We start from the raw sequence: 23,764 nt of genomic DNA, 5'->3' as shown, positions 1-23,764 counted from the left end.
ACATTCCCACAATTATTCCCCGAAAATAATACTATAAATATTATTTTGACAATGTAATTATAGTTTTTGCTTCAAGAGTGGTAACAAAGTACTGGCACCAATCTCCTGTCTAAAAAGTCTAGTTAGACAAAGCAAAAATCACACGTGGAAGTAGGCAGCCCTTAAAATTAGGGTTGTCCCTTTATTATGCGACTAAAAAAGCCAGTGTAAAAAAGCATCTGGTTTACTTAGGTTATAAGATATAAGTAACTTAACTGCTACCAATAAGCAAAAAGAAACCCCAAATACAAAAATAAGTGGGAAAGAAGTTTAAAATATTCTCTTCCCCCTTATGGAAGTCATCAAACTGCTTTTGGTATTATTCATTGGGAATCTAATCCCCTGCACTGTGGGTTAGTGAATAACTTCTCTCTCACTTCCTCACCCCTGAATACAAAACTAATATAGACACACTTAAAAAGCTGATTCACTCACTTGTTAACAATTCATGATATTTGACACTGTGAGGCAAGTAGAATGGTAAACGTTTTATAACACACGCACAATCACTCTCTCTCTCCTGGCAATGGAAATCAGAATATAACATTTATGACTCAAACATTAAATTTACAATTTAACAGGATTTGTGCATTAAACCCCCCCCCACACACACTGCATTTCTTTTCCATGACTCTTCAGAGAAATTATAATACTAAGGAGGAGGAATTGCTGTGGGAAGGGACAAACTATTAACCTTAGGAGGCAACTTTGGTTGTTTAAGTTCTTAAATAGAATTCAGTAGTCATTGAATTTGAGAGGCTCCAGGAAGTATACATCCTCCTTAAATACAATCAGATACTTAAGGCCAAATATTCATGTGTGGATATACTTTCTGTTTATATTGAGGAAAAAAAACCAATAAAAAATGAATGGTTTTTAAGCACGTTGAACTAGTGCTAAATCCTCACTGTGCTATTCTATCCTCTCTAGTACATTTTTGACAATTTTACCAAGTTTTTAAGCAATACTTTAAAAATATATATTTCCCCACACACAGAGCTAAAGTTAATATCTCCCTTTAGAAATAGGAATCTGAGGAATGAAAGAAGATTTCAGGAAAGAAGGAGAGAGTATTACTATATCAAATAAATGAAATCAGAATGCAAATGTTTCTGAAGAACAGAAAAAGAACTGAAACGATATTGAACAGTAACACAGAATATGACTAAAAGACCTGCTTCTTATAAAATATCATTTTAATATAATTATATTTTTATAACAGTTATTTGTTGTTCATATTTAGACTCAGATTTACATACTCCATTCTAAATTCCTCTTCCCAGCCAACTAAAACACACTGAACAACCAACCATTCCAAACTGTTAGGAAGGGGGAAGAGAATAAGATTTTTTTTTTTAAAATAGGCACCTTAAATTAAGCTCCTAAATCCATATTTAGGCAGGTAAGTATTCTGATTTTCAGAAGTGCTGACCACCCTGCTGCTCCTTTTGGGTGATTGCAATCTTTCATGAAGTCTGCAAAATTTTAGGACTTAAAATCGTTTGTAGTGATGAAAACCTTGAGTGAATCTGTCTACAAACAAAACAATTCCATGTCTGTTACTTTCAAAAGTCAACAGGAAGAGAAGCTGACGCATCCCATACAGTACTAATAGCTTTGGTAAGAGCTTGCCAGTTCTGGTAATCATCAGACCCCCAAATTCATGTATCAGGGTTTTGGGGTTTTTTTTGAGATCTCATCAGAGACAGATCATCAATCCAAACTCAGATTCTGGAAGCTTGCAATCCAATGCCTTGATGAACTCTGACGCCCCTGACTAAAAGGTCTGCTGAATTTTGCTGAAAAACAATAAAAAACTTATTACGGGGGAAAATAAGCATCTGCTACAAAGAGAAAAAAAGATTTTCTACTTGGGCTCCTAATAAGTATCTTTCATATGTCTGGTACATTCATTAAATGTACTGAACCACTTCATAGCTGCTAAAGAGATGTAGGTCTGCCTCAAGTTCAATTAAGTTCTCGGTCATCGGCAATTTTTAAAATTAAGATTTTTTTTTTTTTTAAAAGATATGTTCTATGAATTACTTTGGGGAAGTTCTGGTCTGTGTTATTTAGGAGGAGGACAGACTAGATTATCCAATGGTCCTTTCTGGCTCTGGAATCTATGAAAGTTCATCCGGCAGCTGTATCAGCCCGTTGTCCTAGTCAGTTCTCTCATTTTCTGCACACACCACAGTAAAGAGATTGTTGGGATGGATTTTTAGTTGTTTTGTCTACTGTTTTGTTTAATCTGTTAAAAGTCTACTATGCATTTCCCCACTGAGCCTGCCTTGTGTTGGACTTAAATCTTGTGCTCTCCTGGAGTCAACTTTTGAACCTCTTGGAGCATGCCTCATCATATCTTTCATAGAAGACAGCATTCACAGTGACAATCACATGAGCCTGAAGAGTCAATGAGATGCACTCCCTGATAACAGACCCTTCCTTACATGGCATTTCAGAAGTATCAGGAAGCACTGCACCTACATCCCTACCCAAAGTAGTCTTGGTCTTTCATCTAAATCAGTCTGCTTGTCTCCTTAATTTTCCCATAAATCTCAGACATCACCAAACAAATCCAATCCACTATGTATAGATGTTAAATGGCCTTTCACTATTGCCTATGGGATTTTTTTTTAAATGCACCTATTTCCTATGTTTTTCACAGCTTAAGGTGGCAAGACCAGGGAGAAGAATCTCTCTCTTCAGAGACTGTCCATGGGCCATGACTCCATATACATCCTCATGCAAGATGTTCAATCTGTGAGACAGCACGTCTGTAGCTGTGACTCTACTATTGAGACAGTTACCAACTTGGGCACCAAGAGCACATGCACTGCAGAAATACAGACTCATCCATACAGTCTACTCAGACAACAACATTGACTGGTAAATAACCTCCTTCTCTTTCAAACATTGGCTGAAAGGATCTCCACTTCCTAATAACTATGGTCTCTTGTGCCAGAGGAAGAGAGCACAGTAGCAAGAGAGAATTCTCATGTCTTCCAGAAGCTTTAGTCATCCAAAGCTGCAGCAGACCTGCAAGCCAGAACTAGGATGCTCATCTCCCCTATAGGCAACTCCCTGGATTCAGAAGGAGCTGATAAATACAGAATATTGTGGAAAAAAGAAGCCCCCCTGCTGCCAAGAGTCACTTTCTATACTGAAACTCCAGTGATTAAAGCTTTAGTTAACTAAATGCAAAATCCCTGTCAGTTTCATTATCTCTACTGAGTGAATGTGCAGTTCCCTCTTTCAGTGGGAGCTGCCAGGTTAACATTTGCTTCTTTAAAACACTTCTACTGTGTCACCTATCAGCTTTAAACCCAACCAGCTGAAGGGCTCCTATGGATCATTAAAGCAACAAACTAAGCAAAATACAAACAAACCCTGTAGCGTAACTGTACATCAACACCTTATGCTCATCTAGTTTTTAATTCCCTGAGTGTGTCTTATTAGTCTATAGCCTCCTGTGAGCACAGACCCTGCCTTACTCCAAGTGCTGCACAGTGCACAGCAAACTGTCAGGAGGGCTTTGTTACAAACTTCACAGTAAATGTAGGAGGAGAGGAATTGGGGTATAGAAGTCTAAATACAACTAATGGGATAAACTTAAAGGGAAAAGTTTACAGCACTTATTTAGAAACCTATGGAAGGGTCTCTGAAAGAAAGTCATGAAAGCCCCTTCAATGGCTATACATACAGTATTTAAAAACTAGACTGGACAAAACACTAGGAAATTATTACAGGGATAGGCTGGTAATGAGTGGGGTTAGTTAACCCAATAGGTCTTTACTATCTCCAATAGCTGTGTCTATGAATTAGCCAGATTTTTTATTTTAAGAACCATTGCAAATAAGAGTCTGTGGGTCTTTGGAGAGTAAGTTTTCTGACAGACTCGATTTCACCTGAGCTTTTCTAGAATATCAGAGCCATCTTCATAATCTGTGTGATGATGTTCATCTAAAAAGAACTAAGAGCATGACAACTCAGATATTATTTTCTCCACTGTTGTACCTACCCACTTGGTGTGAGGGACATATTAAATTGCAGAAGAATATTGCTATGTGGTTTCTACTCAAGAAAAGAAACTGGAAAACACTGGTCCTTAAAGGCCAAGTATATTTGGCAACTCAGTGTAAATTGGTGATACATCAGAAAGAGACAATGCTTTCATCTGAATTAGGACTGTGGAATCTCACCATGATCCCTACATTAACAGTACCACACATTTAAAAAAAGGTTAATAGTCACATAGTTAAGAAGATGCAAAGGAAGTCTGGATTTAATCTAACCAGGGTTTAACAACAGTTATTCAATCAGAGCACATACCACGGCATTTCCTTTTTTTGCTGCTTTATTCATTAATACATCATTAAAACCAACTTTTTCCTTCCCACACCCATCCCCCCAAACCAACCACAGTGGTACAGTATTTGCCAGGGATATATATATATATTTTACTTCAGTGTTTTTTATCTATTACAAATTATAGTACATTCTGAATTTTCCTACTAATATTGCCATACCACACTGAAAAACTTAAAATAGATATCACTGGATGAAACTAGAGTGAAAACATACATCTTAAGGCTTATTATTTAAAACTGAGACTTTTTTTCCCTTTTAAAAATAAAATGTTGTTTCAAAGTCAGGGTTTCAAATATGGTTCCCAAAATTCATTTAGGCTATGTGATACAAGAGTTTTGAGGAGTGTTTTCACACTGGAATAAACTCAAGAAGAAAAAGCATTTAATTATTCAATATTCTTCATCCTACAAGAAGGTCTGAGAGTTTGTCTACACAAACACTTTCTTTGAAGCAAGCTGAAGTGTAAATCTACAGTGCACTAGCCTACCACACAGTCGGCATCCTGGTGGACCCTACCAAACATTCCCTAGTGTGCTTTAATTTACTGCCATTCTAAAGTGGGTTATATCAAGCCAGTAGGATCCACACAGGCAGTAGATTCACATACCAGCTTGCCACAAACTACTGGTTTGCGTAGATAAGCCTTTAGATTTCTGTGCTTATATTACATCAAGACTCTTGCTATGACAGTGAAGGAAATGTTGCTAAAATCTAGGGCCAGATTTTCAAAATGTATTTAAGCACCTTAAAGACACAGACAGGCACCTGAGTAGGATTTTCAACTGCAAAAAATGTATTTTAATGGGACTTCGGTTCCTAACCTGCTAACCTTAGAAAATCTCACAAGTCACCTATCTGCATCTTTGGGCTCTTAAGTATCTTTGTATATCTGACCCCTGGACATCATTGCAGATATGAAATATAAGACAGCCCATTAGGGAAAAACGTATCTTTGATAGTTAGTAAACATGATAATGAAAATGGAGAAAACATAAATAGTAGAATGGTAAACTGATTTAGGTTTATGTTTAATCCAACTGAAAGTTTTATCCAATCTAACAGCCCTTCTCCTCACAAGCATTAAGTGGAAGTGTGCAGCATAAATGCTGGCTTTTGTAAACACATTAGACTTGTGTGTTATCCTTTTGGGAAACTGGACATACATATGTACACACCATCCTCAATTTTCACGTAGCCAGCAGTCTGGAAAACTCCATTGTTCCAAGGGTTAAAGATATTTTTCTCATCTCTCATCAGTTTTCATGTGCAAATCCTTTCATGGGCTAATGTAAGTACAGTATTTAACCCTTGCTCACCATGTTCTCTCTCTCTTGCTCACACACACACTCACCGACAGAGTAAGACACCACAGTTTTCAGATTAATCAATGTTATATAGCATTTAGCAGTCTCTCTCTCAGTGTTAGCATTCCAATTTTATTTAAAATTCAAACTCCTCTCATTCTGCAAACTCATATGCTGATATGTATATTGAGATAAAAACCACAAAGTAGTTTTAAAACATTTCATTGAAATACAGTTAAAGAAACACTTTCTGGTAGTTTTTTTTTCCTCTAAATTTCAAGGGCTTATAAATATAGTTTTACACATTTAAGTATTTCAGCCTCTTTTTTCCAGCAAGTCAGTTTTCTGGGGATTTTGGATGAGGATATCTTGCTGCTGTTTCTTGTGATCCAACAGCAGCAGGGTAGCACATGAACATCACAGCACACACCTGGGAGTAACAAGCACCATACCACACTAGAGTGAGAATCCTCCCAATGTTCACACAGCTTTTGCAAGTAGTGTGTTAATAGCTCACAGCCACTGCTGAAGATGGCAAATAAAACTCTCTCCTTTCCTGACTCTGTGAAGGGATAGGAGAGGATGGCCCTCTCTGCTTCTCTACTCACACTATTTCCCTGATCCTCTGAAGGGGTAAGGATGGGGAGGAGTGCTTTCCCAGGGGTCAACCCTTTGATCTTATTGCTCTCTACCACCTTGGATAGGGTCTATGGACCTCTGTCCTACCCTACCAAGTTGCAGCTCCTATTGTTTCATGGCCAACTCCTCCTTCCCTCAGTTCTGCTCTTCTCTCCCTTGCCTGTGAAGTGGTCAGGTGTGGGATGAAGTGTTCCCTCGGGTCCCAAACCTCCCTCTCTGGCTCCATGAAATGGTTGGAGGTTCATCTCCCACATGCTCCCTCTCCTCCCTTCCACATTTTGTGAAGAGTTCTCCCCTCCCTGGGTCGTCCTCTCTTCCACACAGGAATGGGGGCTCTGTGCTCCCTCCACACAGTATCACTGCTAGTATCACTAATCTTTCCCTGGCCCCATCAACGGATGGAACAGTGGTGGAAGTGGGCAAGGAATCACCAACAGGGAACTGAAATAATTTGTCTTCAGCTTACATAGCAATCTTATGGGAGAGGTCTGTTGGGATCCACTGCTCCCTTCCAGCCCCATGCAGGTGTCTGAAGAGAAACCGCTCGTGACACTAATTCCACTCCCTCCACAAGAGGAAAGAGCAGCAGCAACCACAGGAGACAAGGAAGCCACTCATTCCTCCAAAGGGAAGGAGAAAAAGAAGCAGGCTGAAAACCAAATGTTTTCTCCCCCAGTCTCTCTCACCTCAAGTGGCAAAGAAGTGAAGGCCCTTTTCATATACACACAGAAAAGCTGTAGGAGAAGACAAAGTTACTGAAGTTTAATTAGTGGGAATTGAGTTTAGGGGGCAGGGTAAAAGGGGTGTGCAAAAATAGGTGCCATACTTCATGTCAAATCACTGGGCCAACAGAATGTTTCTCCTCTCTGAACAAAATACTTCTCTAGATGTCCAGTTGAAAGGAAGAATGGAGCTTGAATCGATCATGCAGCTATCGGCCACCAAGAGCGGTACAGCTATGTAAAAAAGGCCACCGCCATGTAATTTATCTGACTCCAAGAAAAATTATTTCTAGACTGTCTGAGAAATACACACATTTCTACATGATAGCAAATCAGACAAAAGTCAGACAAACAGCATAAAAACAGCGGTGGCATTACAGACACACTATTTTTGGCAGTTTAAATTTCCTGGTAATTTTACTGAAATTTCCACATATCTTCCCCTTAACAATCGCCAAGGAACAGTGGAGGAAAATATTATGGATCTAGTGAAAAAATGTATATGGAGAAGGGTTTGAGGCTGATATTTTCCAGCTGACAAAGGAATTAGGTACCAAATTCCCATTGAAAAATCAGATGTGGGTGCCTCACTCCTTCAGGCCACTTTAAAGCCCTAGCTCGCTCTCACACTCACACTCACACTCACACTCACACTCACACTCACACTCACACTCACACTCACACTCACACTCACACTCACACTCACACTCACACTCACACTCACACTCACACTCACACTCACACTTTTTAGTCCACCCATTTTTTTTTCTTTTTAAATACAAATTAGGGAAGAAGGTTAGCATGCCAAGTTCCAAGTGAAGAACCATTTAGCTTATTTATGGGAAAAATGTAAAGTTGATTTCAGGACATAATGCTACAATTTATAAAACTGTCACAAAGCAATAAAATATAATAATTTTCAAAACAGTGTAGGTTACATATTAATCAAAATGCATACTCTCTTACCGGCCAATACCGATTCCTGTTCAACTTCTAATCCATGAAGCAACTGGATCAAACGGACAGACACGTCAATCAGACCCAAATTCCTATTATATAGTTAAAACAAAAAAGGAGCTTAGTTTTAAACCGTTCCTAAGGGGGGGGAAAAAAAGAGAATGTATGGAGTTACATCACAAGACATCAAGGGTTGATCCCAATCTCACTGAAGCCTCTGATCTGACTTCAATGGATACAGAATCAAGCACCCCGGGCAAGGTCCTATGGGGAGGGGGGAGAGAATTTTCTTATTTCCTCCAAGAATGCTGGGCATTGGTCTATGACACTTGTAAACAAAGGTTTACTTTATATTTCAGACTGTTAGCATAACCATACTTTAGTTCCGGGCTACAAGTTTGCAGTTTTATGTGCCTCACAAGGATTTGGGTTTTCCTACCCACCCAACGCATGCTGGGTAGATACCAGTGCAGCAGGTGCATATTTGGGATGGACTGGGTTTCAGCAGTGTTAGAGAGGCTCTTTTTCAATTCAGTCTGCTCTGTTAATCCCTGGAATCAATCAAGGTAGATATTAGAGATCTTGTATCACTTTCCAAACAAATGAAGGGATATCCCAGTTCCCTGGTTGACATTTCCTCTCTCAATAAGAACAGTTCTATCAAAGACTGTGTGTGAACTGGTTTCAATCACACAAGTTACTTCATTTGTCTACAGCCACCACTCTACCACTAACACAATAAGGGACATTATTATTAATTATTATTTGTATTACCTAGAATTACTATTTGTAGTACCTAGGATACCTAATTATGATGAACCTCCTCTCATAGCAACATGCCACAGCCAATTTAGATCTGGGCTGAATATTTTTTCAAAGCATTATCACTTCTGCATATGTTTACAGTGACAACTTGGGCCCCTTTTAATTAAGCTTTAAAGCAAAGAGGAGTCCAACTGTACCAGTAAGAACGCGAGTTTCTTTGCAGTGAGCCAAGTCGACAAATGACCAAGGCACAGCAGAGTTGGGCTAACTGGTGCATCCTCCAACCCATGTTCTCACGGTCTACTTGTCAAATGCCAGAGAGGCAAGATGGGGGACTCCTCACAGGCAGACTGAGAAGGCTCCTAAGGCGGATACTGGGGGAAAGAACTACAGTACGGCCAACCAGGCAGATCCAGCAGTTGCTGTGGTGGTCCCCACAGAGCAGGGTATCAATGACTCCTTTGCTAAGGAAAGGGGGAATACAGCCACTGAGTAGGCAGAGCCTTCAGATATTCACATTGATGGTACAGAAGAGGCGGACTTTGTGAGCCAACAGAATCCTCGGACACTAAGACATCAGATCCCTCTTCAAATGGCGGTGCCATTGGAACCAGGTGAGTCACAGGGGAAAGCTCAGGAACACGAGCTGAAGGCAGAAAGTCCAATGCAGGGAGCGGGGTCTCCTATGACGTGAATGTACTGGGAGATATGGAGACCTCAACTCATCCAGGGCAAACAGTTCATGAGGACCGGGAACTGACTCGAGCCTCCCTGGCGTCGGCAACATGCGCTCCACAGACAGAACTAGGGCTGAAACAAAGGACTGCCTTAGAAATTATGATTCCCATGACTTCAGCAGCATCTATCCAGAACGGGTTCGTGCTTTGGTAACTGGTACCAGCAGATCCGATGTTCCATGTGATTTCTTGTCACGTTTATGTGTCCTGGAATGCACTGCTTCTCCGGGGCTGGAACCCATGGAGGATGCAGCACCTTTCTTGGGTCTTGAGGAAGCCTTATTGCCATACTTATGCACATGCTTCCTTGCCTTATGCTAGGCCCCAGCATGGGCTCCGCAGCACTAGTAGTAGCGGAACCAGACTACAGCTCCATGGCAGGAGGCAGACTACTCGACTGCTCAGGCCAATGTACAGAGTGGAGGATTCCCCAGCCTGGATCCAACTGCGGCCTGATGGTGACCTCCATGAGTTGTTTCTTGAGGCAGAGAGCCTGGCATTCCTGACTACAGGATGGGAAGGAGAGGCAGGAATTGCACCTGGATGCAACATGGGCTTCCCCCAAGCAGTAAAGGCAGTGTTGGCGCTTGTTGCTGATGGAAAACAAATGAGGGCAGGAAGTACAGATCTTGAACCCCGGCATCTTTGGCATAAGGCAGTACCCTGGCCCTAGTGCTGGGGGCAGGGGGGAATGGCAAAAACGGCATCCCAAAGTCCTTAAAATCTACTACTAACACTAAAACTACTATAAAAATAACGAAATACTAACTATATACAAGAATAAAACGGTCTTTCTTCCCAAAATTAGGAAAGTGTGTCACAAGAGATGAGAGAATAAAAGAGGCCTGAATTGGACCATGCAATGGTGAGAAGGAACTGAGGGTGTGGTTAGCCCGACCGGCTCTTTATCGTCTCAGTTGAAAACATGAGGCGGAGCAAAGACACGTGTGGATCAACAAACGCTATTACTTTGAAAAGCTCCGGCTTCACGCACAGGCGTAGAACATCTCAGAGGAAAACAACATGGACCATCACTTGAAGAATAAATACTTAGGTCCTACACAGAAACAAAAATAAATTCATAGCTATTCTGTGGTCCTCTTTAGGTGTACATCATAGGAGACACCATCAGCCATGGGAGCATTGCGATTAGAACTTAACAAAATAGATTTTTGATTCAAGGGAAGGCGAACAAACAAAAAATATCCAGTTCAATTTGAACCAGAACCATTTTTAATTTTTTTCCCCCCAAATCAAGGACTCACAAAAATTAATTTCAAATCGACCAAAATGCTTCAGTTTGACTTAAAATGATTGAGTTTTTCCAGTGTTTTCACCCTTTTTTTGTGAAGAATGAATAAGAGGTAACTTTTCCCAATCTAGGTTGAGGAACACTAACGAAGAAACTTGCACGGTCATTGCTATTCTTGTTCCAGGAATCCATGGAAGACAAGTGCTGCCACCTGACATCTTCAACCAATTTCTGAAATTCACTGAACTTTCTTTAAAAAAAAAAAAAAAAAAAAACCACAACGTTGAGTATGGGCTCCCAAAGTGCACTTCTGTAACCTCATAGTAAATTTACAGAGAATATATACCACCACTTTCCTCCACTTTTTTACTTTTCAAATAAACCATCACATAACTGTGTGCTTGTGTATATTTCATATTTGCAGGTATGTTCATTCATTCAAACCCTTAGTAAATAGGCTATAATTATGGAAACTGTGGATTAGATTGTATGTTTTTATAAGACTTACAAATCTGCATTTCTAAATTAACTAAAAAAAGATATTTAAAGAAGTTAAAGACTTAAATCTTCTTAAATTCTTTAAGAGTCCGGAAAATATTTACAAACATGGCTTTAATAATTTCACCCAAATTTCTAGTGTTTCAGAATTTTAAATGCATTTGTGCTTAATCGTTGTGGTGGGAAATAAGGCAACCACCCTATAAACTTTTTAATTCTATGAAAAGACAACTATGATAGTTTGAGACAGTTTGAATAGTTGGCTGTCATAGAATGCAACCACAAGCTATTATACAACTCTCGTTTTGGAATGTAAGTAAACACTGAAGCCTGAAGCATTTAAAAGTGAGGAAGCAGAAATATAAAACATATTTAAACAATCATTTATTGATATTACCAGGAAATTCCATTCACAGCCTTTTTCAGTTATGCAAGTCTTTTCAGAAAAAGAAAATTAGCAGATGCAACATCCTCATCTGAACACCATTACAGTATTCATGGAGTTCTGTTTAATTAACAATCTATTCTGCCCCAATATAGGACAGAGATTCCAATTATTATGTCATATGGATAATATATCTCTCAGAAATTCAGTAAAACAGGTTAGAAAAGTCCCAGAAAGAGTAATTTTTGAGATTCTGAACACCAGCATCCTTTATATGGCTATTTTCTGACTAGCTATTAAGATTTAATTAGTTAATATTTTAACAGCATTTTGAAAATTAAAAGTACTGTAAGGGCAAAGCATTACTGGCTCGCTGACATTTATTTTTACTCTGTTTTTTCCAAATCCCTAGTGGATGACTGACAATCTAAGAAATTAAAACTAACTTCTGCTTGAAATACACCCATGCAACCTGAAATAAATGGGGATGAGACTACATAATTGAAGTCAGAATGTGGCTCTTCACATCCATTAATATTAGACTAACAGTCCACATGTGAAAATGTACAATGTACTCCAGATAGAGCACACATAAATTGAATGTATTTGGTCACATGCAAGATATGGACCTATATATATTTTTTAAAAAAACCTCAAACCAGCTCTTCATTTCAAAATAATACATTTCCTATCATATTTACAAACCCATCCACTTAAAAACTAGAAAACTAATAGCTAAGGGCATCATAAATACTATACTGATCACATAATACACTTCTATTATTCATTCTGAGGACAAAAATGCATATTTTCATCAGAATCCAGCAACCTTAACTCTGACCTATGAATCTTTATAATGTTTTTAATTTAAATATTTTCTTAAAGGATTCTGTTAATATACTTAAAAATCAAACAAGTACATAGTAGGTTAAAATAAAAGACTATATAAGCACCAAAACATTATTTAAACCCTCTAAAATTTGTGTATGCTAATCAAGATCATAACTATACCTGATAACATGTTGATTCTTGGCACATTGAACACACGCATTCCGTAGACATCTGAAACATTCTGCTATAAGCAGCAGACACGTGTCTGGAGTTACCAGTTCAATGGAATCCTTGCAGGCCAATTCCACTTCAGATGAGGCTTTCATCAAAATTTCCAGGACACTCTGGAACATACTTTCTTCTGCCATTTCTCTGAAATCAAGTATAACCGCACTGATTAAAGGAAGATTATGAATGGGGTGGGGAAATATTGTTTAGACAAGAAAATCTGTCATAAACCTTATTATTCAGGTCATGTTCATTTAAAATTTAACATTGTAGAGTTGACATAATACTGTAATACATTTCTGCAATAAGAAAACAACCTTCCAGACTCACCAAATCTTTGAGTAGGGGAAACTTACTCTTAAGTGTTGGAAGAATCCAAAATGCCCATTCTAATTTTTTTAAGTTATATAGAGTAAACTCTCTATTCCTGTAAAACCCCACCCTCCTCAGAAATCAAGGACCTTATTCTAAGATATCCCAAACAGAGTTTAAATAATTCTGCATTCCAGTTCATCATGAGGACTTAAAAAACCCACACAACAACATTGAGTTTCATGGTAAATATCAATTTTAGTCAGCACAGGGTAGAAGCCTCCATAAGCTTTAAGTTACACACACACACACCCACACCTCACCATTCTTTCAACATAGCAAACAGCAATCATTAATGAGCACAGGTCACATACTGCCTTAGTTTTCATGCAACTCTCAGTAACAACTCTCAGGCCAAAAGCAGTCTGAGGCCTGGCCTACACTGCCAGCGGCCGTCTACAGGAAATACACAAGCTACGTACTGTAGCTTGCATATCTCCCATTGACTTACTTACGTTCCCTTATCATGGCGTCTCCACTGCGCTGAGTTGATGGGAGACCCTTCCAGTCGACGCAGCCTTAATCTTTTCCGGGGGCGCGGGGGGGAGGGGAATGTGTCAGCCGGATCAATTGAGAGGGTCTCCACAATCGATCCCGCTGCATCCATCTGTGCAGCCCCGGCATTGTAGACATACCTAAATCATCCTAATCACACGCCCTATTACTACATAGACAGAAGATGCACGAGATCATGTAGGAACACAGGAATTGTCATACCAACTCAGACCCACTGTGCCCAGCACCAGATATTTTAGAGCAGTGCTTCTCAACCAGGGGTATGCATACCACTGAGGATATGCAGAATCTTCCAGGGGGTAGGTACATCAGCTCATGCAGATATTTGCCTTGTTTTACCACAAGCTACATAAAAAGCACAAGTACAAACTAAAATTTCATACGACTTGTTTCTACTGGTCTATATACTATGCACTGAAATGCAAGTACATTATAATATTCCAATGGGTTTATTTTATGATTTTATGGTAAAAATGAGAAACCAAGCAATTTTTCAGCAATAGTGTACTGTGCCACTTTTGCTTTTTTATGCCTGATTTTGTAAGCAAGTAGTTTTTAAGTGAGGTAAAACTTAGGGGTGTGCAAGACAAATCAGACTTCTGAAAGGGGTACAGTAGTCTGGAAAGGTTGAGAGCCACTGTTTTAGATGAAGGAAAAAGAAACTGCATAATAAAATAACCAACCCAGAGAAACATTTTCTAGTCCCAGAGAGTTAGTGGGTAGTTTATAGCCTGAAACATGAAGATCTAGATCCCTTTTAATCCATTAAATGTTTAAACCTGTTTGAATCTTACTAAGCCGTTGGTGTAACAGTGAGTTTCACCCAGTTATTATGCTTTTTTGTAAATAAGCACTTTATCAATTTTGATTTATTGCCTTTCAATTTCAATGGATGACCCATTGCCAGGGTATCTTTTGTGGTAACTTTAAATGTGCATTCCGTGGTTTCCTCCTCCCAAATGTGAGTTCAGGGATTTGAACTCTCACTTCAAGAAGGGCACAAGGAAAACAGCACCATTGTGTGGTTGCAACCTTAACTCCATGTTTTCAGAGGCTTTCCATCGACTCCAATGGGCTTTGGATCAGGCCCTATACTTATGAAACCAAGCTCTATATGGGGCTAATATTGAATTTTCAAGTCAAGAGCAACAGGGAAGCATAAGCTCAAAGAAGTCTTGTGATTAACACACTTGAATGGAGCTCAGGGATCTAGGTTCAAATCCCAAGCTCTTCCACAGACCTTCTACATGTGTAAATGCAAGCCACAATTTCTCTCTCTCTCAATTCCTCAACTCTAAAATGGGAGTATTTTTCTTCCCACCCTCTGTCTTTATTTAGTCTGTAATTCTCCAGGGCAAGGTTTGTCATACTATGTGTATGTACAGTGTGTAGCACAATGGGGCTCCAATCTCAGCTGGGGCCTCTCTGCATTACTGCAATGATTATCATGGAGCAAGGGACTTCACAAGATGAGGAGAGAGATGGAAGAAAGAGTCAGCTAGTTTGGGATTGACTATACTAGCCTGCATTCCTGGGAATGCCAAGGAAGAAAGATTACATTTGTCTACCTTGTCAAGTAACTGACAGAAGAGGAGAAAAAACAATGCAACTCTTGAGAGTATCTTGCCATGATGCGCAGTCTAAAAGAAGTTAGAACTGTAATTAAATGAGTGGAGGTTTCCTCCTATGTACAGGCTATGCCACCCTCACAGAGTTAAAGCAGATGAAGGGAACTGATGCTAAAATGTGATGCTAGAACTTACACACCTCTCTCTCAAAAGCAGCAAGCATAAATCTCCAGGTCCTCTGTCACACAGATGTGTGAAAAGCTCCAAAATATAGCACACTTTTTTCCCCAAAAAAATTTATGTTTAGAGAGGGGATGAATGAGACAGATTAAAGGCTGTCAATATTTCATATCTGACACAGTATAAATACTGGTGAAACTCAGCAACACAAGAAAGTGGGCATGGTGTGACTTTAAGAACAGAGTGTTTAACTCAATCCAACACCACCAGCCAGATGCAGCTGACATAGAAAACCTAGATCCAGTCACTCTGACCCTTAGATGAATTTAAGGTGCACACAAGATCAAAGGAGCATTTAAATGCTATATCTTGAGAGAGGCAGTCGAGAAATACCTTCCAAGCTAAGCACTGGGCCAAAAGAAGATAAAAATAGAGAAGAAATGTTAAATTGACATAGACGACAATAGTCACGGTACATATAGAGATGATTATGTTTCAGTAACGTGATGCTTGATCATGAAGAAAGCCTGATGTCACCTCAAATATACAGCCATAAAGGATAATGAATTGTCATACTTTAATCAAAAATGGTCATATCCCCATAAACCAAACCATGAATAAAAATGTGATTCAATCACTGTTAAGAAATTAGAGTCCAGATAGCTGCAAAATAAAAATTTTACAATACAGTCACTACTATACATCTAGATCAATAACCTGATCACAATCACTTTCCTTTACGGTGTTACATTTTGGTTACCAATTACTTTTGTTAATTGAGCTTTCAGATATTAAAAAAACAGACAAAGAACTAAAGGATCTAAAACAGTGCAAAATTTGTCCCTTAGTAGAAAGGACAGAAAAGTGTTTCAGTTGATGCATAAACAGTTATTTAGTTTGGTTTTAAAATACAAAAAAGAACCACATTTACTTGACTCAGGTCTCTCACTGACAAGGACACGTGGTGGGACACGTGAGAGGGGAGCGCAGGCCATTTTGAAAGCCTCAGGAGGCCACTTTTGGCCCACAGGTTGGGAACCACTGTTCTAGCTATTTCCCTTCCCTTCAATCTAGAAGCCCAGCCTTGGCCAGAGAAGAGACAGTGCGCCAACTACAAAGCAAGTAATACATAACGGAGAACAGCTAGCACGCTCCTGACTCATCCTAAGCATATCAAATGCAAATAATTGCAGCTCCTCTTCCTCCCCACTTAGGCAACAAAGCAATCAATTTGGTTATAATTATTTTCACTTTCTGGTTCTTAGTGTTGCAATGTTCATATTTAAAACACTGCATGGCAATATTTATTTGTTTAACAATCAAATAGTTTCATTGAATTTTTTTTATGGTAAAACAATTGCTATTGGCCTTAGGTTTTATAAGAGCTTTCTTTCACAAAACGTATTCTACGAGTTTATTACAGTCTATGACAGAGTTCCTTTAAAACTTTTATTATGTTTTAAAACATTTATGTTTGATTGTTTTTTGCAAGTAACTTAGCCAGGACGGTGAAGTTTTAATAGGCACTTCACTGACTATTCTCAGGCAAAAGTTGAACTGCAAAAGAAACACTTTCCTCTATATAAAATTTGACATTTTCTAAACATTTTGAGTTTTTTAATTCAGTGACTTTTTCCTATCTCCCCTCAATTTTATATTAAAAATTCAAAATCATTTAAAAAATGCTCAAAATCAAAATGAAATGCTTTATTCGACCCAAAATGATTGTTTATTTGGTTTGACGACAATTCTGAAAAATTGGGAAAAAACAATCTGTTATTTGTCCAGCTCTACTTAGAAAAGCTCCCCAACAGCAGTATTTAAACACACACACACACACACACACACACACACACACACACACACACAGAAGCAAATGAGACAAATTATGACAGTTTCCCAAGGTCACACAAAACAGCTGTGACACGACAGGGAATCAAATCTGGATCTTGAGCCCTGATTCAGCATAAGACCACACTGAGCCCCAAGCCTGATCATGTTAAAAACACATTTCCTGTAAATCATTCCCCAAAATCTATTCTCGAGGGGGCGGGGGAGAGGAGGAATTGAAAAATTATTTTTTGTACATGTATGCACGTGCGTGCACGTGCGCACACACACACAAAAGAATGGGTATATATACACATTTATAAAAAACTAAGGAAGCATGTATCTAGCAAGATTAGATTTAGAAAATCTTGCAACTAGCCCCTCCCATCGCTGTGGATACACTATTTTTAGCTCTCATCAAGCTATATTTCCTCCACCTTAGAATATTAACTCAAGGTGTAGACGTACCCCAGGTTAGGGGAAGTAGAATTTGAACATATAAGATCAAGAAAATGAATTGAAAAGCCATGTGTAGATTTGTTAGATTTTTAAGAACACAAATATCCAAATAACCTACAGTTTTATCTTCAACAGATGAGCTACAAGCAAGTGTCCCCCCAGTCCTGTAACTGGATCCACATGGGTCAACCCTTGCACTCACACAGAGCCACTGAAGTCAATGCAGCACCACATCAGTGCAAGACCTGCTTATATGGGTCCAATTACATGAAAACCAAAATAAATCAATTCTGTTTGAATTCTTTCCTGTGTGTAAGATTTAAGACACCAATAAAATGAACAGATGTCTTTTTCCCCATTTGTTTACTTTTGACAGAGTTGTTTAATTTCTATGAAAGTTGTCAGTTTCACTTTCTAGTTTTTTGGCAAACCATCACTTTGGCCTCTAACAAGTATGTTCTTGCACCCACTCAAAGGCCTTGTCTACATTTGGATTTTAGCTACTAATGTTGCTGCACTGATGCAAACTGCTAGCACAGAAACAATTTGCACTGCTGCACCTTAGCCCAGTTTCAAACCTGTGCTACTCCAGTGTAAACTGTGTCTACAGTAGCGGTCTGCACCTGTGGCTAAATCACACTTAGACAAGGCCTAAAAGTAATTAGCGAACGCCTGGAGAGAAAAAAGTGGTTGTCTCCCTACACTGAGACCCCCATGCAGGGAGCAGAAAGAAGTGAAGGCAGAGAAGTGTCCTCTCCCTCAGCCACCCCAGTCCACCTCTGGTATGCAAGCAGGGATACTCCCAGCATCTATGCACAGAGCAGAAAGAGAATACAGCTAGGGAGGGAGCTACTGTATTACCATGACCTGTCAGACCCCAAAACAGCAGTGACGGCTGGCAGGTCACTCCTCTGCTTCATTAGCAAGGGGCCTCACAGAGGAGGGCACATCTTCATTAGGGCATTAGAGAAGGTAGGGCTGCAAAAGGGCCCCTGTACAGGTCTGGTCGGGTTTTCCTCAGAGCCACTCATGTGACCGACCCAGACCCAGCAGGTAAGCAAAGCACAAGGACGGTACAAGTTTCAGATCGACAACAAAAGACACTTATGAACTGTATAGCCCGGCTTGCAGCCATCCTTGTTAACTGTACACGACTTCAAAGCAGCCCTTCCAATGAGCAGCAAGAAAGCCCTGAACCCAGAGACCCTGCACAGGTCAGGAGCTTACCACTAGCCCTGGCTACCTAGAGAGGGCGGGAGGAATTCACTCCTCTGGACTGAAACCTGTAGCACACCACCACAGACTCCTTTGCCCCAGTTACAGACACACACACACACACACACACACACACCTGCACACACACACACACACTGCACTCCCTCCACACCTGCCCCTGACACACAGACACACACACACACACACACACACACACTGCACTTCCTCCACACCTGCCCCCCCGACACACACACACACACACACACACTTCCTCCACACCTGCCCCCCCGACACACACACACACACTGCACTTCCTCCACACCTGCCCCCCTCACACACACACACTGCACTTCCTCCACACCTGCACCCCGACACACACACACTGCCTCCCTCCACACCTGCCCCCCGACACACACACACACACCCTCCACACCTGCCCCCCCGACACACACACACTCCCCCTCCACACCTGCCCCCCCGACACACACACACTGACACACCTGCCCTCCCCGACACACACACACTCCCCCTCCACACCTGCCCTCCCCGACACACACACACACACACACACACACACACACTCCCTCCACACCTGCCCCCCGACACACACACACACACACACACTGACACACACCTGCCCCCCCGACACACACACACACACTGCACTCCCTCCACACCTGCCCCCCCGACACACACACACACACACTGCACTCCCTCCACACCTGCCCCCCCGACACACACACACACACACCTGCCCCCTCCACACCTGCCCCCCCGACACACACACACACACACTGCACTCCCTCCACACCTGCCCCCCGACACACACACACACACTGCACTCCCTCCACACCTGCCCCCCCGACACACACACACACACACTGCACTCCCTCCACACCTGCCCCCCCGACACACACACACACACACACACTGCACTCCCTCCACACCTGCCCCACTCACACCCCTAACCACGCTAGCCCCACACTCCCCTCGTGGCCAGGAACAGACCATCTACCCACACCCAGAGATGCGCGCTTTTACACACAGACACACACACACACCCCAAGGCCCAGCCCTGCTCCGTGTTTCCTCCTCACAAACACGGCAGCACACACACACACACACACCCCGGACCCCCCATTTCCCCAGTACACGTACACTCACACTCACACTCACACCCGCCCCGCCAGCCCCCAGGCACCGCCCGGGCCGGGACCGGGACCGGGACCCCCGACGGCCTGGCCGGGCCGGGCCGGCGCACTCACAACCCGCAGCCCCACGTGCCCGGCGCGGGGCCCCTCCTCCGCGGTACCTGGGCCGCGCCCCCCGGAGCAGGCCGCTCAGCCGCCGCACGGTCTCCAGGCAGCTGAGGGGCGCCGCGGCCTCCGACAGCCGCTCCGCGCGGGCGGCGCGTCCCAGCTGCTGGGCCAGCGCGCGCAGCGCCGCCTCAGGCCCGGCCTCCTCACTCCCGGCCGCCGCCTCAGGCCCGGCCTCCGCCGCCGCCGCCATCGGGCACCTCGCCCCCAGCTCCGCCCCGGCCCCGGCCGAGCGGCGCAGCGCAAATTCGGTAGGTAGGGACTGCCCGGGCCCGCCCCAGTCCCGGCCACACCCGTGGGAGGCGGGCCTGACGTGAGGGGGTACGTGTGTGAGACATGGACAGGCGGGTGTGCACTGACTTGTCTGTCCCACGTGCACCGCGTATACCCACGGGCGTGTGTGTGTGTGTGCGTGCGCGCGCGGGCCTGTGAGCGTCGTAGATACGTGTGATGCCTCTGGGCATTTGTGTAGCGAGGTGCGCACATGCAGGAGTGTAGATAGGTGTGTGCATGCACGCCCGCACCAACATCGATGTGTGTGCAGATAGGGGTGATACACCTGCAGGTGGGCAGTCGGCTATCTGTATATGCACAGGTGTAGCTGTGTGATACCTATGGGCATGTGTACAGATAGGTGTAAAGATTCGTGATACCTGTATTTATGAGTGTACATGCATGTAGGTAAGTGTGCATGTACATGTGCAGATCTGTACGATATTAGTATGCATGCTTGTAGATCATTGTACAGGAGGTCCATCCATACATTACATAATGTATTACTAAATGGGTGGGTCCTTAATTTTGCATGACAGAATGTTTGTTTCACTGTCATAAAGTATTACAAGGGAGGCGGTAGGTCTTGAAAATCACCAAAAAAAGTGTTACATAATTCATGGACAGTCCCCCCCCCCCCCAAATGTGTATATAAATGCATGTGTATGCGTGTAACATTTTAATTACATGCATGTGCATAAGAAACATATAAATAACATTAAATAACATTATTAGAAGTAAAAACAAAAAATCCAAACTCAGCAAATGTGTAATTAAGTTATGCAACACCAAATTTAACAGAGGGATGTTTGTAGCTTCAAGCACTAAAACCTGCTAATCCAGAGCAACCCCAACTCCACTTTGTTAAACCTCAAACAGTTTGAAGGCTTCAACAAGCAGGGACATGTGTTCAAGTTCAAACAGAGAAGTCTATTCAAATGTATGCACCTGTAGAGCAGGCCTAGCCAAAACAACAAAGTCCAGCTACCATGTAGTCTGCCTCAAAGGTAGGCTTGGAAGGATTTAATTTTTATCCGTAAACACTGATTTCACCATACACACAAATAGTGACAAAAATATTTCCATCAATAATAATTTAAATTTACAAGGAGACAAAATAAGAAAAATGCTGCTTGAGAGCTTATTAGAGTTTGACTTGAGGATATTTTTGACATGTGATGTTGACAATTTGTTTTTTAATGACTTAAAGCTTTAACTTTAACTAATCCTAGCAGTGTCAGAAGGTTCCACCACTGGATCCACAGGGATCCAGCCATAACATGCCAACCTATTTTCAGGCAGCAGTGCAGCCGGATTATAGTCAGCTGTTCCTGGCTCCTACCTCACCTCTCCTCGGGGTGTCCCTACATACTTGTGTTATTTGTTTATATTCATCCTTTGTAATTTGACCTAGTTTCCACTTGTTGTAGGACTCTTTTTTGAGTTTCAGATAATTGAAGATCTCCTGGTTAAGCCAGAGTGGTCTCTTACCATACTTCCTATCTTTCCTACACAGTGGGATAGTTTGCTCTTGTGCCTTTAATAATGTCTCTGAAAAACTGCCAATTCTCTAACTGTTTTTCCCCTTACACTTGCTTCCCATGGGATCTTACCTACCAACTCCCTGAGTTTGCTGAAGTCTTCCTTCTTGAAATCCATTATCTTTATTGTGCTGTTTTCCTTCCTACCATTCCTTAGAATCATGAACTCTGTCATTTCATGACCGCTTTCACCCAAGCTGTCTTCCACTTTCAATTTCTTAGCCAGTTCCTCCCTATTTGTCATAATCAAATCTAGAACAGTTTCTCCCCTAGTAGCTTTCTTCACCTTCTGAAATAAAAAAGTTGTCTCCAATATCTCCCAAGAACTTTTTGAATAATCTGTGCCCTGCCATGTTATTTTCCCAACAGATGTCTGGGTAGCTGAAGTTACTCATCACCATCAAGTCCTGTGCTTTGGATGATTTTGCTATTTGTTTAAAAAAAGCCTCATCCACCTCTTCTTCCTGGTTAGGTAGTCTGTAGTAGACCCCTACCATTACATCATCCTTGTTTTTTACTTTTTATCTTTAACCAGAAACTTTCAACAAGTCTGTCTCCTATTTCCATCTCAACCTGAGTCCCAGTGTATACATTTTTAAAATATAAGACAATGCCTCCTCCCTTTATTCCCTGCCTGTCCTTCCTGAGCAAGCTGTATCCTTCCATATCAATATTGCAGTCATGCGTATTATCCCACCAAGTCTCTGTGATGCCAGCTATGTCATAGTTTGACATATTAATGTTACGTTTGACATGTTTATTAACTGGCATTTCAAGTTCTTCCTGCTTATTCCCCATACTTCTCGCATCAGTATATACCCATCTAAGTTACAGATTTGATTTCCCCCATATGTTCTCTCTTGTCTTTCCCTTATCCCTTCTATAATGGCCCATGCTCCCTGCAGATTCTGACCTTTCTCCCAGGTCTCCATGTTTTTTTTACTTACTTGTGGGCTTTTGTCACTTGTCCCCATCGAACCTAGTTTAAAGGCCTCCTCACTAGGTTAGCTAGTCTGTATCCAAATATGCTGTTCCCTTTCCTTGAGAGATGAACCCCATCTCTTCCCAGATGGGAAGTCCTTCTTCCTGGAACTACATCCTGTGGTCAAGGAAGCCGAAGCCCTCTTGGTGACACCATCCTCACAGCCAGGCATTCACCTCCAGGATGCATCTGTCTTGGCTTGGGCCCCTACCCTTGACCAGAAGGATCAAAGAGAACACCACCTAAGCCCCCAACTCCTTCAGCCTTACTCCCAGAGCCTGTAGTCACTTCTGATCTGCTCAGGGTCATAGCTCACAGTATCATTAGTGCCCACATGGATGAACAGCATGGGGTAGTAGTCAGAGGGCTGGATGATCTTCAACAATCCCTTCAGAACATCTTGGATACAGGCCCCTGGCAAGCAGCATGCCTCCCAGGATGCCATGTCAGGCTGACAGATGGGTGCCTCCATCCCTATCAGAAGAGAGTCACCAACCACCAGTGCCTTACATTTTCTCCTAGGAGTGGTGGCTGTGATCCTCCCAGCCTTGGGGGTACATGGCTTCTCCTCCTCCACCTTTTCAAGTGATTCCTCATCGCTCATTGCCAGGGCAACATAACTGTTCTTCATGGCTATGGTGGACTCGTTGGAGTAGAGGTGGAGCACTGCCCGCTGCCAGAAGTAACCAGCAGCTAGTGTCCTCCCTGTGATGGAGTTATATCCTCTTCCCCCAGTTGCATGACAGCAGTCCTCTCAGAAATAGTTCCAACCTTTTCAGTTTTT

At 41.9% G+C, this 23,764-nt stretch overlaps 1 protein-coding gene across 6 annotated transcripts in view; it reads right to left on the bottom strand.

The window, feature by feature from the left end:
- ATXN10 (ataxin 10) overlaps positions 1-20,549 on the bottom strand; it is a 140,137-nt gene extending 119,588 nt beyond the window's left edge. For 4 of the 6 annotated variants that reach the window (XM_067530942.1, XM_067530944.1, XM_067530941.1 and 1 more), the window contains exons 1-3: positions 20,181-20,549; positions 12,681-12,872; positions 8,042-8,124 (exon numbers count right to left, since the gene is read on the bottom strand). In XM_067530942.1, the coding sequence (XP_067387043.1) occupies positions 8,042-8,124; positions 12,681-12,872; positions 20,181-20,377 (472 nt within the window). In that variant the 5' untranslated portion in view covers positions 20,378-20,549. Of the gene's footprint in view, positions 1-8,041; positions 8,125-12,680; positions 12,873-13,555; positions 17,180-18,880; positions 18,977-20,180 lie in introns of those variants that run through there. The other 2 variants (XM_067530945.1, XM_067530943.1) reach the window with 2 other exon arrangements.
- Between the last annotated feature and the right edge of the window lie 3,215 nt (positions 20,550-23,764).

Source organism: Emydura macquarii, unplaced genomic scaffold, assembly GCF_026122565.2.
Source record: "Emydura macquarii macquarii isolate MOO-44397 ecotype Brisbane River unplaced genomic scaffold, CSIRO-AGI_Emac_v2 contig_3122, whole genome shotgun sequence".
NCBI classification, from domain to species: domain Eukaryota; kingdom Metazoa; phylum Chordata; order Testudines; family Chelidae; genus Emydura; species Emydura macquarii.
Note: the sequence above shows the minus strand (reverse complement) of the source record. Positions and strands in the feature narration are given on the sequence as shown.